The sequence below is a fragment of the Uloborus diversus genome, chromosome 7 (assembly GCF_026930045.1).
Source record: "Uloborus diversus isolate 005 chromosome 7, Udiv.v.3.1, whole genome shotgun sequence".
Lineage (NCBI taxonomy): Eukaryota > Metazoa > Arthropoda > Arachnida > Araneae > Uloboridae > Uloborus > Uloborus diversus.
This window is the reverse complement of record NC_072737.1, coordinates 918172-932918: the sequence shown is the minus strand read 5'-3', so window position 1 is coordinate 932918 and position 14747 is coordinate 918172. Positions and strand designations below refer to the sequence as shown.

The 14747-nt window shown below is 36.7% G+C and overlaps 1 protein-coding gene across 1 annotated transcript in view; it reads left to right on the top strand.

The window, feature by feature from the left end:
* The window catches only part of LOC129226154 (E3 ubiquitin-protein ligase UHRF1-like), a 34722-nt gene extending 20578 nt beyond the window's left edge, over nt 1-14144 (top strand). Inside the window, exons 4-9 of the mRNA XM_054860755.1 lie at nt 1015-1233; nt 6654-6766; nt 9437-9623; nt 12165-12396; nt 13845-13949; nt 14034-14144. Coding sequence (XP_054716730.1) covers nt 1015-1233; nt 6654-6766; nt 9437-9623; nt 12165-12396; nt 13845-13949; nt 14034-14144 — 967 coding nt within the window. The remainder of the gene's footprint in view (nt 1-1014; nt 1234-6653; nt 6767-9436; nt 9624-12164; nt 12397-13844; nt 13950-14033) is intronic.
* The last annotated feature ends 603 nt before the right edge of the window (nt 14145-14747 follow it).

Below are 14747 nucleotides of genomic sequence, written 5' to 3'. Positions count from 1 at the left end.
CTATATGAGTCAATGCATCGACTTTGAATCCGGTTCAACGGGAACAATAAAAATGGACAAGCATCGTCTTCTAGTCACTGGCCGAATTCACCGAAATTTATGGATGATGCATTTTCGCTAAATGCTTTAAAAAATGGTGTTTTTTATGGACTGTATGTACAATAAATTTGTATTAGGAAATGCATTTAATTCTAAAAAGTAATGCATTTTATGTAACGTGCAATTTATATCTAAGTAACCACTTTTAATTTCATTCCAAACTTCATCTACATCTGTTGCCATTCGCACAGTATTACGTATTTAGGACATTATTGTTATTATTACAACAATTTAGCCAGTTCAAAAAGTGAACTGCCTGAATGAGGTTCTATTATGACACGAGATGATGTTCGTTTACATTCGAAGCGATCGTGTGCGATCCAATCTGCATGGGGAAAATATGTATTTTAGTTGAAGAAATAATAACAGCAGGTTATTACTTCTTTTTTAAATTTTGCTTTCCAGAAAATGTTATTAAATTAAAGTGACTTATCTGTTTCAAAGCAGCAGAGTGAAGAACTTTCAGTAGAAACCTTTTTATTCAACACAACTTGCTTCTTGCAAGATAACAGCACTGAAAGTAGTGAAAACACAAGACATGTGGCTGAAAGCCAACAGTAGTAGCAGTACATTTGTAGTTGTACAGTACATGTACAACCAACACCTGATTGGTCCATTGGCATCATCCTATTTAAATGAGCTTCTAGCTCTTGACCAATCACGTGTTGGCTACAGTTAAAGACACTGAATCACTGAGTTTAAATCAAGAAATACTTTAGTTTTATACTTCTTTTAAATGGATAATTAAATATTTTTCTTATTTATTTACATGAAAGAATACTGTACTCATTCTGCGATACAATCTGCGTGAGGAAAAAACATATTTTATTTGAAGAAATAACAGCAGGTTTTTATTTCCTTTTTTTGAATTTCATTTCCCGTAAAACGTTGACCAATCCCCGCCTCCGTTTCCAGCTACGAGGACTCCGAGGGCCCGGTGGAGGTGCGCCTGGCGGCCCTGCGCCCCAGGGCCAGGAGGCTGGTCCCCTTCGGGGAGGTGAAGGAGGGCGACGTGGTGATGGTTAACTACAACGTGGAGGAGCCCAAGGAGCGCGGCTTCTGGTACGACTGCACCGTCACCGGGAAGAGGGACACCCGCACCCGCAAGGAGCTGCTGGGATCCATCGCTATGGGGTGAGTATTGGTGGACGTCGGTGAACGATATTCCCCCGCGTTAGACGATATTCAGTCACGTTAAACGATATTCAGCCGCGTTGAATGATATTCAACCACGTTCTCATTCAATTTGAAATCCTTTGTTTCTGGATACTTCCAAAGCAGAATACAGTAGAAGACCATTATAACGCACACGTTGGGACCAGAGCTTTTACATTATACAGGTTTTTGCGTTATACAGATCATTTCACAAATTTTGAAACTAATATTCAGAATATATATATATATATATTAGCACTTCAGAATGAGTTCTATCTGCAATGGGTGTTAAAACACTAATTATACAACTAATCATTCACAAATAAATATGCTTTACAATGAAAAGAAAAGGAATTATCCTGCACTTCTTGCTAGCTCCATGGTTAGCATAACAGCTGCATTTTCAAGAGCCATCTGGTATTTTCTGTTTACTGTGAGTACTCAATTTCCTTTAAAAGCTTTGAATTAAGATGGAAAGATGACAAACTGTTTAAAAATTTAATTAGGTTTACAATTTTTATGCTTGCAAAGAAAAACAAAGGGATATTTGAACTTCAAAACCTATTGTTTACTTCTGAAAAGTTGTGCGGTTTATAGAATTGCATTGTATAGGTTGGCGTTATAACGGTCTTCTACTGTATTAACTTACTGAAAATACTCAGAATACTAAATTTGAGACGTACGTCGCATAACAGATGCCTGAGCTGGAGAACAATTCTGTTCAAATGTGAGAGGAAAACTCGGACACATTTTCTGCAGAAATTTCATATTCTAAATCTGAAAAGATTCTGAAGTTTCTAACGTTTTCGGTTCCCCTTTCCCTTATTTTTCCCAATTGATCTTCATCCGCTGCAATTTCCGCCATGAACGTATGTTTTGGAAACATGCCAATATTTGAAGCATGTCTATTGCCGAAAATTGCGTGTCTTGTTTGAGATTTCAATTCTTTTGCATCCTGATTATTTCAATTGTTTTGAAGATTTTATTATATGCTACCCTAACTCGACTCATTTTATATAATGTTTTAGTATTTTTTTGTAACATTATTTTAATTGCTCATTCATGCCATGTAAATTTAACCAAAAAAAAAACGTAATTTGACTCCTAGGTTCGAATTTTTATGAAATTTTGCATCTTTGATGCTCTTTCTATGCATTTGAGAAAGCATGTAATCAACCAGTTTAGGTTCCACAAAAATGCGAAGCAACAGTGGAGTTTTAAAAACTGAAAAATAAGAAAAAAAAAACTTTTGTGTGAAACAATTTTGATTATAAGCTCCCGATTTGTGGGAAAGGTCACGTTGGTTGCTTGTGCCTACAATGCTTGAAGTACTTGCAGAACAATATCGTTTAAGTGATTTTACGTTGCAGAACATCGGTGCGGATCTCGACAGAGATCCGCACCGGCCCCCGACCTCGTCCATCGCCGGCCGGGATGCATATAAGCAACCTTTACTCTGCTAAAGACCATGTAAAATTTTAGAGACTTCTGATTGGCTACCGTGTGAAAATATCATTCATCTTCTGTATAGCTTGTTTTGCGCGCTCTAATTATTGTTTCATTTCAAAACAAAACTTGCCTTCTAGACATTATGAAAAGAGAGGGCGAGAATTTAAATTGATTGATTTTTTTGGGCAAGAGCCTTATTAGGCTATACTGGGGAGAATTTGAAACATTCAAACGTGAATTTATAACTTCCGAGGAACGAAATTTGTTCATTCAGGGTTCGTGCGCTCTGGGACAACCTGGAATTGTCAGGAAAATGACAATTTAAAATGTCAGGGAAAAGTCGGGGAATTTTCCATATTGCAACCCCCACCTCCCAATTTTTTTTTTCCAATTTTTGCTCAGGGAATTTTATACTATGAGATCTATTCTTCATTTTTGTCATTGTTCCCTGAAAAAAATTTTGTAAAAATTTGAGGCAAAATGACGCTGGCAAGAAAAAAGCGACCACACAAAAAAAATTCCGCAGTCGCCATTTTTGGTTCTCAATAGTTCCCAAGAAAAAAATTCTTGAGTGAACAGTAATTATGTACAAACTCAACAGAGAAGACAACTTACAGCTTTGAAAGCACAAGCCTGACGATGGGAATTTCGATCGTTTAAATTCGTTTTTTGTTGGGAGTCTTTTCAGCTACGTGTGAAACGTAGTCGCCATGTTTGGTCATTCACAAGATGAAAGTAGACCCGATGCTAAAATGCCTAAGTTTCCGAAATAAAGCAGAATTGGATGTTTTCTTTAACTGCAAACTAATGAAAGTAACACAAAATGTGCTTCATTTTTTTTTTAAATTATTATTATTTTAAATAATTTCTTGAGAAATGAAAAATGTTGTTCGTAAAACTTAATCTTATCCTCATTGCCTTGGATGTAAATGTGCTAAAAACTTTTCAACTGAACTGTAGTTTCATGAAGATTTATTACTTTCAAATTGTTTTCATGAAGGTTTATCATTTTCAAATTGTTTTCATGCTACAAATTCATAAAAATATTTCTTATTTTGTGGCAGAGCCGCCATGTTTGGTCATTCCCAAGATGGAAGTACACAAGACTTTTTAAGTGCCTAAGTTTCCGAAAACGGCATTGGATGTTTGTTGCAATGCAAACTAATGAAAACAACGCAAAGTGTGCCTTTTTTTTTTCCGGATAGTTCATAGTTTTTTTTTCTGGAGAAATGAAATATTTTATCTTCAGAACATTTTTTATTCTAATTAATTTAGATGCTTATGTGCTAAAAACTGACTATTTTGTGCTAATTGTAGTTTTTTAATGATTATTAATTATTTATAACTGCTTTTATGCTGCAAATTCAAAAATTTACTTATTATCTTAAATTTTTCATTAAGTCGCCATAATTTGTATGTTTGCAGGATGGAAGTAGACAAATTTCCAAAAAATAGAATTTGATGTTTATCTCAATGTAAACTATTGGAAATAACAAAAATGTGCAATAAATTATAATTTTTTAAAAATAATTTTCTGAAAAGAGAAATTTTAATTTCAATGTAGGTATCCTTTGGTATGCAAAAGAATAAAAAAAACTGATGATTATTAGCATTGGTCTATGATCGACATATGTTGATTTTTGTTATTGTGAAATTCTTAAGATGACTGATCTTTTCCAAATTGAACCAATTGGAAATTTGTGTTGAAAATTACAGCACATAAAGAAAGAACATTTTATTTTATGATTAACCTTGCATGGAAACATTAATTTTTATTTTTGGCAGTTATTTTGAGCCTTCAAAAAAAAAAAAAAAAAAAGTGGAAAATTTTCACTTTTTTTTTATGGGCAAAGTGAAAAATGAAATATTTTTGTAATGAAATGGTTTTTATTTGATTGTAAAAAGTATTTTTGATCAAATGAATCTGTAAATAAAATTTTGTGTAAATGAAAAGAAAAATGGAACAATAAACGGATAATAAAGTTAATAAATTTATATTGAAGAAAAACAAATGAGTGAGTAAAAGCGTGAATGAATAAGAAAATAAGTGAATGGATGAATAAATAAGTGAATAACTGAATGAAGGAATGTTCGTGAATTAAGTAATAAATGAATATGTAAATGTTTTAGTACATGATTGAGTGAGTAAACGAAATAAGTTATTTCACTTTGCTCCGCATGTACTCGAATACTTCAGCAAAATATCTAAAATGCAAGTTAGATAAATATTAACTAAATGAATACTGTACTGCATATTAGAAGGTCTCAAATCATATTTAAAATCTTAATAACAAGAACTTGATTGTTTCATAATATCAAAAATAATTTTTGACTTGCAACAAATATTACAATAAGAGTATCAATTTTTTAAAATTGCCTGATCATAAGCTTCAATCTGTTGCAGCATTTTTTTTTTCTGACTGGAATAGACTATGTGTGCAACTACTTGTTAAAATATTGCCAGATATGTTGTGCGAAACGCAGAGTAAATACTTCATCTTTTCACTTTGCCCCATATTCCCCTACTTTGTTTTCAACAAGTAAAAAAGGAATGTAAACAATTTTGAACAAAACATAAAAAAAACATAAAATTTTGAGGAAAATTAAAGAAGAAAAAAAATCCAATATTTTTAAATTTTTATTTATTTTTTTATTTATTTATTTATTTATTTTTAATTTGAGGGAAAAGTTTTGGTTTTCCACTTTACTACTTTAAATAATTCTTACTCTTTTAAAAATATTGTTATTTAAACTTAGTTTTGAATGAAGCGGGTAACCTGAAATTTTCTAAAAAACAACTTGGAAAACCTGGAAACGACAGGGAATTTTTTTAACCACAAGTGTATGAACCCTGTCATTACGTTGGATGGGGAAATAGCACGGCCAACACATTTGCGTCGACTGGCCAATCAGGAGTCCCAAAACTATTATAAGGTCTCTAACTGAGTAAAGGTTGTTTATATGCATCGGGTCTTCTTTTATCTCGTGAATGACCAAAAATGGCGACTATGTTTCACACGTAGCTGAAAAGACTCCCAACAAAAAACGAATTTAAACGATCGAAACTCCCATCGTCAGGCTTGTGCTTTCAAAGCTGTAAGTGGTCTTCTTCTCTGTTGAGTATGTACATAATTACTGTTCACTCAAGAATTTTTTTCTTGGGAACTATTGAGGACCAAAAACGACGACTGTGGAATTTTTTTTGTGTGGTCGCTTTTTTATTGCCAGCATCATTTTGCCTTAAATTTTTACCATTTTTTTTTTCAGGAAACAATGACAAAAATGAAGAATAGATCTCATAGTACAAAATTCCATGAGCAAAAATTGGAAAAAAAAAATTTTTTTTTTTGGGGGGGGGGAGAATTTTTAAAAGTTCCCTGACTTTTCCCTGACATTTTTAACTATATCATTTTCCTGACAATTCCAGGTTGTCCTGGAGCCCACGAACCCTGAATGAACAAATTTTGTTCCTCGGAAGTTATAAATTTATGTTTGAATGTTTTAAATTCTCGCCAGTATAGCCTAGTAAGGCTCTTGCACCGAAAAACTCAATCAATTAAAATTCCCGCCCTCTCTTTTCATAATGTCTAGAAGACAAGTTTTGTTTTGAAATGAAACAATAATTAGAGCGCGCAAAACAAGCTATACAGGAGATGAATGATGTTTTCACACGGTAGCCAATCAGCAGTCTCCAAATTTTAACATGGTCTCTAGCAGAGTAAAGGTTGCTTATATGCATCCCGGCCGGGATGCCGGCGGAGCGGAAAGTATCGGTAGGACAAAGCGTGGATGAATTACTATTTATGTTACCATTCCTAAGAAACCAATTTTCTCCTGGACGAGGGAACGTCGGAGTCGGGCCCTCCCCCGGGGGGGGGGGGGGGGGGCTCGATTCCGATGCGCATCGATTCGATTTCCCGATCAATGAATGCGAGCGGCGTCTCTTGCAGGCCGAGCGAGGCGAGGTTGGACGACTGCAGGATCCTGTTCACCGAGGAGATCTTCGCCATCGAGGAGAACGTGGCGTCTTCCCGACACCAGGAGGACGGGCAGCAGCCCCTGAGTGAGTTTGCATTCCCTCATTTAAGGGGGGGGGGGGTATTCTAGTCTAGAAATTCAAAAAAATTGATTTTTTTTTCTTTCATATTCTCAAAGTTTAGACCTCTAAGAATAGGTTTCTGAGAGGATTTGCGGAAACTCGAATTAGTTTTGGAGACACGGTTAATTTTGTTAAAATGAACTCTTTTGCCGAAATGAGACCGCAAACTTTAAATGCGCTTTTCTCGAAACAAGTTTTTGTGATACGAGGTATCTCGAGTTCTAAAGCACTGATTTACTTGAAATTTGGTAGACTTTCTTAGTACTATCAAAATTGTCTCAACGCAGGGGTTTTTGAGTATTTTTTGATTTTTATTATTTTTTTTAAAATACCAAAGTTCAAAAAAAGAGCCAAAAATTGAACTTTTTTTTTCTTCAAAACGACAAAGTGTTGTGAAGATTTTTTTTTTTTCAAATCGGCTACGTCCAGACAATTCTGCATCCTCGTTTAGTAAGAAGTAACCTTAACTACATGTTTCAGACCACTTGGAGGATTGGAATCTCGTCAACCGGGAGACTCCACGAGTCAGTCTCCACCAACTTCAACTTCGATTTTTTTTTTCAACTATTATGCATTTGTATACTTTTAAAGTATCAATAAAAATCTGATAAAAATGGATGATGAAAATAGCTACTTGTTTTTTTTTCTATTATGCCCGTAAAATCACCTTAAAATCAAGCCTCTAGACTAGAAAGACATGACGGGGTTTTTTAAAGGCTCGCACCGAGGACGAGATGGCTCGGGCTTCACCCGGGCCTATTTTAAATCGCATCCGTTTCGGATCCGACGAGGCGTTCTCCGTACCGTCCGACCACGGATCGTGCGGAAAGGCAGACGTCCGGTTCGGGGGCGGAAACGGACGCGTCCGCTGGCTTCCGGGGATGTCGCCTTTTGTGGTCGTATGTCAACCTCTCGATGAGTCTCGTTCGAATGTGGCATAAACTTCATTCGGATGGACTCGTCTCGACCGGACGTTCGCCGCTTCTGTACGGTCCGTACTTCTCGAGTTTTCGGATTTCGGGCAAACAGTAATGAAGAAATATTTGTAAACATTAATAGGACTTTACTGTCTAACCACGGATTGTATGGAAAGGCAAACATCCGGTTTACACGCGGAAATGGAATGTTGGATATAATTTGAGGTTTATGGCCTACAGCTAAGCTGAAAATTAGGCAACTCATTTCCAACTAAAAATTTGAGGTAGTGGTCTGCCCGGAGAAAATAAAACATGAATCATTCTTTACACTGAAAAACATTTATTTGACACATATTGAAAATTGGTTACAACACAATGATTTGTTCCCCGGGAAAAATTTAGAAAAAAGATCTTACAATGGGTCCATGCATGGATTAAAAGTCCTGTTGGTGTTCCAAGGTGACGTCTCACCGGTCGTTGGACAGCATGGCAATTTCCACGAATTGCAGGCAGGTCGATTCACACAGCGTGAGCCACAGTTCACCACATCAAGGAAAGGTATGCCAGGGATGGACGCGATCTTCTTCCGCAGGAGAACAAAAAACCCACATCAGGGAAACTTAGAACTCTTTGCTTTTGTAGACGTCATCACAACACACGGGTTCCAAACTCAAAACATCACCAGTGCTTTTCCAGGAAAAACCAGACCTCACCAAGAGGCCAATAACAAAAATTTAGGAGGACATCAGACGAACACGTTCACAACACACAACACAAGACGAGGAGACAAGTAGAAAAAACGAAGCGAAGCGATTGAGCTCCAGCCGGTCGGCGTATTTATAGCCCGATTCGGCCTTTCCAGAAACAATGTGACGTTACCTAATTTGCATATTGCCAAAACAACTCAACCCGAAGAAAACACAGCTTGCCGGTTGCACAATCATTATTTAATTTGGCATTCAGCACTTAACACCTCAACATGATTTCATCACGTCATTGACACGTGCTCTTTCGGAAATTTACCGACATCTGCCGAATGACAACAACCAATCATAGCATGCCGCATGTTTTCCGAACACTTCCGATTCAAACTCGGACATTTGAGTGTTGGCGGCAGGTGGATGGGATTCTTCGCGCAAAGTTTTCTCTCGGAATGGCAAAAGGTAAGTCACAAAATGATTTTTCTTTTAAACAATATTGGTGAAATCCTTCAAGAACCAAAAATAAAGGCATTTAGCCCAACATGGAAACATCCATTAGTTTTCAGGGATGTCAGATTTTGCAGATGTATGTTAGCCTCTAAATTAAGCAGAGTCTCATTCAAATGAGCGCATAAAATTTTTATTTTCCCCCTCATTCAGATGGAGTCGCCTTAACTGGAGGTTTGCTAATTCCATACAATCCGTGGTCAAACAGTACCACTAAAAGTCCTAAAATGCTCCACCTCATTAAGAGAAAGTCAAAACGTTTTCACATGATAATCTCTATTCCGGGAACGAAGTGTAACATAGTTTAGCGTTGAGTATTTAATTAGTGAATCAAATGTTACTTTTAATATAATTGCAACTGAGCCTGACTTTAGGTTTTTTAAATAGTGTCGGAACGACTCGAGATGGGATGAATGTTGTGACGTAAAGCTGGTTTCCGAATTGAACTAAAATAAAGTACATATTAAAAGTCGATGTATTACGTGACGGTTGAAATGTTTTTGTTCCAGGACTGAAGAAGCCGCAGTGCTCGCACTGCAAGGACGTGCCCAGCCGCAAGTGCAAGGTGTGCAGCTGCAGCGTGTGCGGGGGCAAGGACGAGCCGGGCAAGCAGATCATCTGCGACGAGTGCGACCTGCCCTACCACCTCTGGTGCCTGCACCCGCCCCTCAAAGACATCCCCCAGGAAGACGAATGGCGAGTCTTTTTTTCCTTTTTTGTTTAGTGACGTCCAGAGCTAGATAATGTGGACGCACGCCGTGCGCGGATGCGTCCGCCGACGTGTGGATATATTCGTGGAGGAATCGCACGTCACCCAATAATCGTAAAAGTTCTTAAATAAAAGATAAGGATTAGATCAACTGAAGAGCAATTTGTTGATATTGATATTATTTATTTAGATTGTTAAGGCGATACGGGGGTTTCAATTTTTTTTAAAGTAATTTTCAATGAATTTCTTTGAAATTTTCAGCATATTTACATGATGCTAACAGTAACTCAAATATAAAATTTCATTTAATTATTTTGAAATTTAATTTTTTTTTTTAAATTTAAATTTAGATTTTATAACGCTTTTGTTATATTACTCCTTGCAAACGAAAATTCATCAAATTTATAAAATAGTAGCAAAATATGATACGTAAAACAACCGAAATTAGGACGTTGGAATTACTTTTTCAAAATTTTGTCTTAAAGATAAATAATGAGAAGAAAAGCCAAAAACTAGACGTTTTCGATAAAATATGTTCATATTTCAATAAAATATAGCAAATATAATCCACAAAACTAATCAAACAGAAACATCTTTCACAACAAAATGTTAACAAACCGCTTAAATACTTGGCATAAAATTTTCAGCAAATTGAAATAATAATTCGTTTGCAAGGAGCAGTTTGAATTTTGTAATTATGTCGAAAATTAAGTTTTGAGGAAATCAACATTTTCTGTTTTATTGCCAATTTCACTATTGAATAAACAAATTAGTTTTAAATACAAATTCACCACAAATAAGGTCTAATGATTCATTTAAAATGGTATTAGTATTAAAAATTTAAATATTATATGCTTTTTTTTTACTCATGCATTTTATATGCATTTTTATATGCATTTTTTAGTAAAAAAAAGGGGGCGTGGCTCCTACAAAAAGTGTCATAACTTCGCCAGTTTTCCACCGATTCAGTTTTTTTTCTTTTCAAACGGTTCAGCTAAAGGTCTAATTTTTAGAAATATAATGAATGAAAAAACGTTTGTTTGACCAATTTTTACTCATCTGAAAGCCCCTTATCGCAAGATACAAGATTATTACAAGATAGTATCCATAGCCATGATAGTACCATGTGAGCATCCATAGGCTCACATAATTGGCATGAAAATTAGTTCCTTATAACCTCAAAGCATATACCTGAGAGTACTTATTTCTAAGGAGAAAATTTTTTTTTTTGAAAGCTGGACAATTCCCCCCCCCCCCCCATTTTTTTACGTGATAGACAATGAGTAGCTTGCAGATACTTTTGAGTTGCATGCGCAGATACTTTATATTTTTATCCGACTCTGGTGACATCTGCCCCTCGTTAATGGAACAGCAAGTATCTCGTTTGTTTGATGACCATTCGTTTGAATCGTGTTCCGTGCATCGGTCGATATATATCCGATATTTATTGTGGAAATATCATGATTTTTTTATGCTTATTTTTTTCTCACTAGGGTATTTTCAACATAAGAGTTATATTAATCATAGTAATAGTGTTTATTTATTATTAAAAATAACCATAAAGTGATGGACTCTATATTTATGATGTATTAATGCATCATTAATGTAACAAAGTAATATAATGCTCTTTTTTTTTAAATTTTATATTCATAAAAATTATTAGTAATGTAGCAATTTTAAATCAGATAAAAAGTGCCTAGTTAGATATTAAATGTTGGTCAGGAAAAAAGAAAATGTCTAATGGCTGTGCTCCGATAAATACATATTTTTTATTTCTGAATCACATAACTGTGTAAAAGTAACAGAATAAAAATGAGTAAAACAGCAAATGCTAAATGAACTCCATTAAAATGGACACGTTTAGTGTAGAATGAAATATTATATATGTATTTTAGGAGAGAAACAATAACTTTGTTTTCATATTTTCATAATGTAAGAAAATTAAGAGTGATTCGAGGAATCATTTACTATTTTGGAGCGCAAAAGTTTGTTGCCGAGTTCAAAATGAGAAATGGCCATTTAAAGTTTTGCTCCTCCATCTATTTGATTTGAATGCTACTTTTTCAGAATTTTTAAATAAAATTTCTCTTACTTTCGTGCTCGGTGCGGCAGGACGGATATCATCCACTCGAGCATGAGACCGTGCATGGCCCCACTAGATGGTGCTGACGCTTAACAGGCGTTGACAATTTATGACTTTTCTGTGTTGAACCGATGCAGCTCATCCATCCACCAATCAATGTCAGCGTTTCAAATTTTGCTTATTTTTGATTGGATGTCGCCCATTTTGTCCGCAAGAGGCGCTGAAAGGAACCCCTGCATCCACCAATCGATGCAGACGGGTTCCCTGTAGCGCCCTCTTCGTTGCCATGAGTTCCGGCGATCGTCACGGCCTCCGAGGATCAGGTGGGGCCGCGACACGACTCTCGTGCTCGGCACGGCGGAACGGGCGTGATCCACTCGAGCGTGGGATCCATTCGCGGATCCGTCTCTTCGTCTCTCAACGGATCTCTCCCTCTCTCCCCCAGGTACTGCCCCGGGTGCAAGATCGACGAGACGGAGGTGGTGCGTGCCGGGGAGAGGCTCAAGTCGAGCAAGAAGAAGGCCAAGATGGCGTCCGCCAGCTCCTCCTCCTCCCGGGACTGGGGCAAGGGCATGGCCTGCGTCGGGAGGACCCGGGAGTGCACCCTGGTGCCGCCCAACCACTTCGGGCCCATCCCGGGCGTGGAGGTGGGCACGCTCTGGAAGTTCAGGGTGCAGGTGAGCCGCCTACAATATCCTCGGCACACTTATCGCGTGTCGTCCTGATTTTTTATCTGCAATATCAATCCGATTCGAGCAAACTTTCAATAAAACATGGATTTTTGCCGATTTTCAACACATATCAAAATTTGATTGCATCTGCTTCTATAAAACTCGCTTGTTTTCGAGTACCGTGCGAGCCTATCTTACGGGCGATGATGACTCTCCTTTCGTACTTCTTGTTGCTGTGTACACAATATTAAACGCCACTAGCTAAGATATCCGACACACTCTAATACTGTCTGTCGCTAAGTAGTGAATAATAAACGTTACAAGAAAAGATACTTTTTCTATTAAAAGCTTTTGTTTAAAATAGTTGGCAAGTTAAAATCACATTATATTGTAAACCAGGGTGGATGAATCTTAACTTCATACCTGTAAGGTGAATATTCTAATTGCATACACCATTCGGACATGGGGAAAGAGCACCGTGATATTACGGGACGGTAAAGTAGACAGCCACACACTAACACAGAACTCCCAGTGATCCCACTTTTATATCTTAGCATTTCCTATGATAAACCATATGATCAGGAACAGAAAAAAATTGAGTTGACACATACTCGTGGCCCCATCTACCGGGATTTACTGTAAACAATTGAAAAATCGATACATTTATGATGATCACGGGAGTTTGTTTGAAGGACAAGACCATGGACTAATAATAAGAGTAGACCGAGCTTTCTCGGACTTGCTGATGAAAAAATGGGTTCATGGATACATCATGTGACTGGTGGGAGGCTTGGCGAAAACTTTGGCAGCATGGTTGCTAGATGGTAACATTATCTATAGTTTGGCACTCGACATGTATTTTAAGTAATGTGTTTTCATGATAATTTTTTTTTCCAGGTGCAGAGATTGAACTCTTTTTCTTTTAGTTATGCATTATTTTGAGATCAGTAACTAGTTTTTCATCACAATTTTCAGTAACTTTTATTTCATTCGGAACTGCTACATCAGCGTTGCCGTGAACGTAATAGCGTAAACATTTTGCGTTAACGCAAAAATGTACTAATCGGTATCTTAAATTGAAATGGCAGGTAAAAATCTCAACGTTTGCCGATTCCTTTTGGGTGCTTGCATCTTTAATTGCTTAGCAAGTTATTGAAATTGAATAAAGAAAATATGCTCGATACTATCTAAACGAAAAACTCGCTATATTAACAAAATATTTACAACTTAGAATAACAAATTTACAAATCGGACTCCATAAATATTCCGTGTTCCATCAATTCTATTTCTTTTATTTCTCTCGCTGTTGCTAGGATATCCACCAGTCACATGGTTTGGTTTATGAACAGCAAAAGGGTTGCCATAGCTCGGTCTATTCTTATTATTAGTCTATGGACAAGACCAAATCAGATCGAGTGCATTATACAACACTAACTCCTCTCCCCCTCCCCCAGGTGTCCGAGAGCGGCGTGCACCGGCCCCACGTGGCCGGCATCCACGGGCGCGAGGGCGACGGGGCCTTCTCCATCGTGCTGTCCGGGGGCTACGAGGATGACCTGGTGAGTGTCTCTCTCTCTCTGTCGCTCCCCGTTCCCTCCCGGGCGGCGCTCTCACTCTTTCTCTCTCTCTCTCCCCCCACGCAGGACGAGGGCGAGGAGTTCAAGTACACGGGCAGCGGGGGCCGTGACCTGTCGGGCAACAAGCGGTGCGCCGAGCAGTCCTGCGACCAGACGCTCACCAGGATGAACAGGTGAGTTTTAATTTAAAGTTCGCTAATTTTATTTAAATCGCTAAAGTTTTAATTTAGGTATTCGGTTTTCGGCCGATAAACTCGAAGTCATTTATGTTTCAACACAAAGTTATGCGCAGAAGATTTTTTTTTTTTTTTTTTGACAATGAAAATTATTTCTTTAAGTTGACATTTTATTGTTTTTATTTATTTTGGTAAGTGCATTAATTCATTTAATAAATTGTTTTTGGCAACAGGAAAAAAGAAGCAATATTTTTTTTTTAAAAATATGATGTATTTATTTTAATGAGCTTATTAATTTTAATTATAATTTTTTCAATTTGAAAGCTGTTAAAAATTTTTTAAATGGAAAAAAGTGTATTAGCTGCTTTGTTTAAAAGATGCTATTTTATTTGTTCAGTTTTTTTTTTTTTTTACGCATTTAATTTTTTTAGATGAGTGAGAAATATATATATATATTTTATTCCTAGAAATCAGCTTAAAGTATTTTAAAAATATGTTTGAAAACATTTGCGATTTTAAATATTTTTGAGAATATTGATCAGGTACTAGAAAGTAGTATGGGTATACGGGAAAGTAGGCTCGTCTAGTTCTAGACAGAACTTCT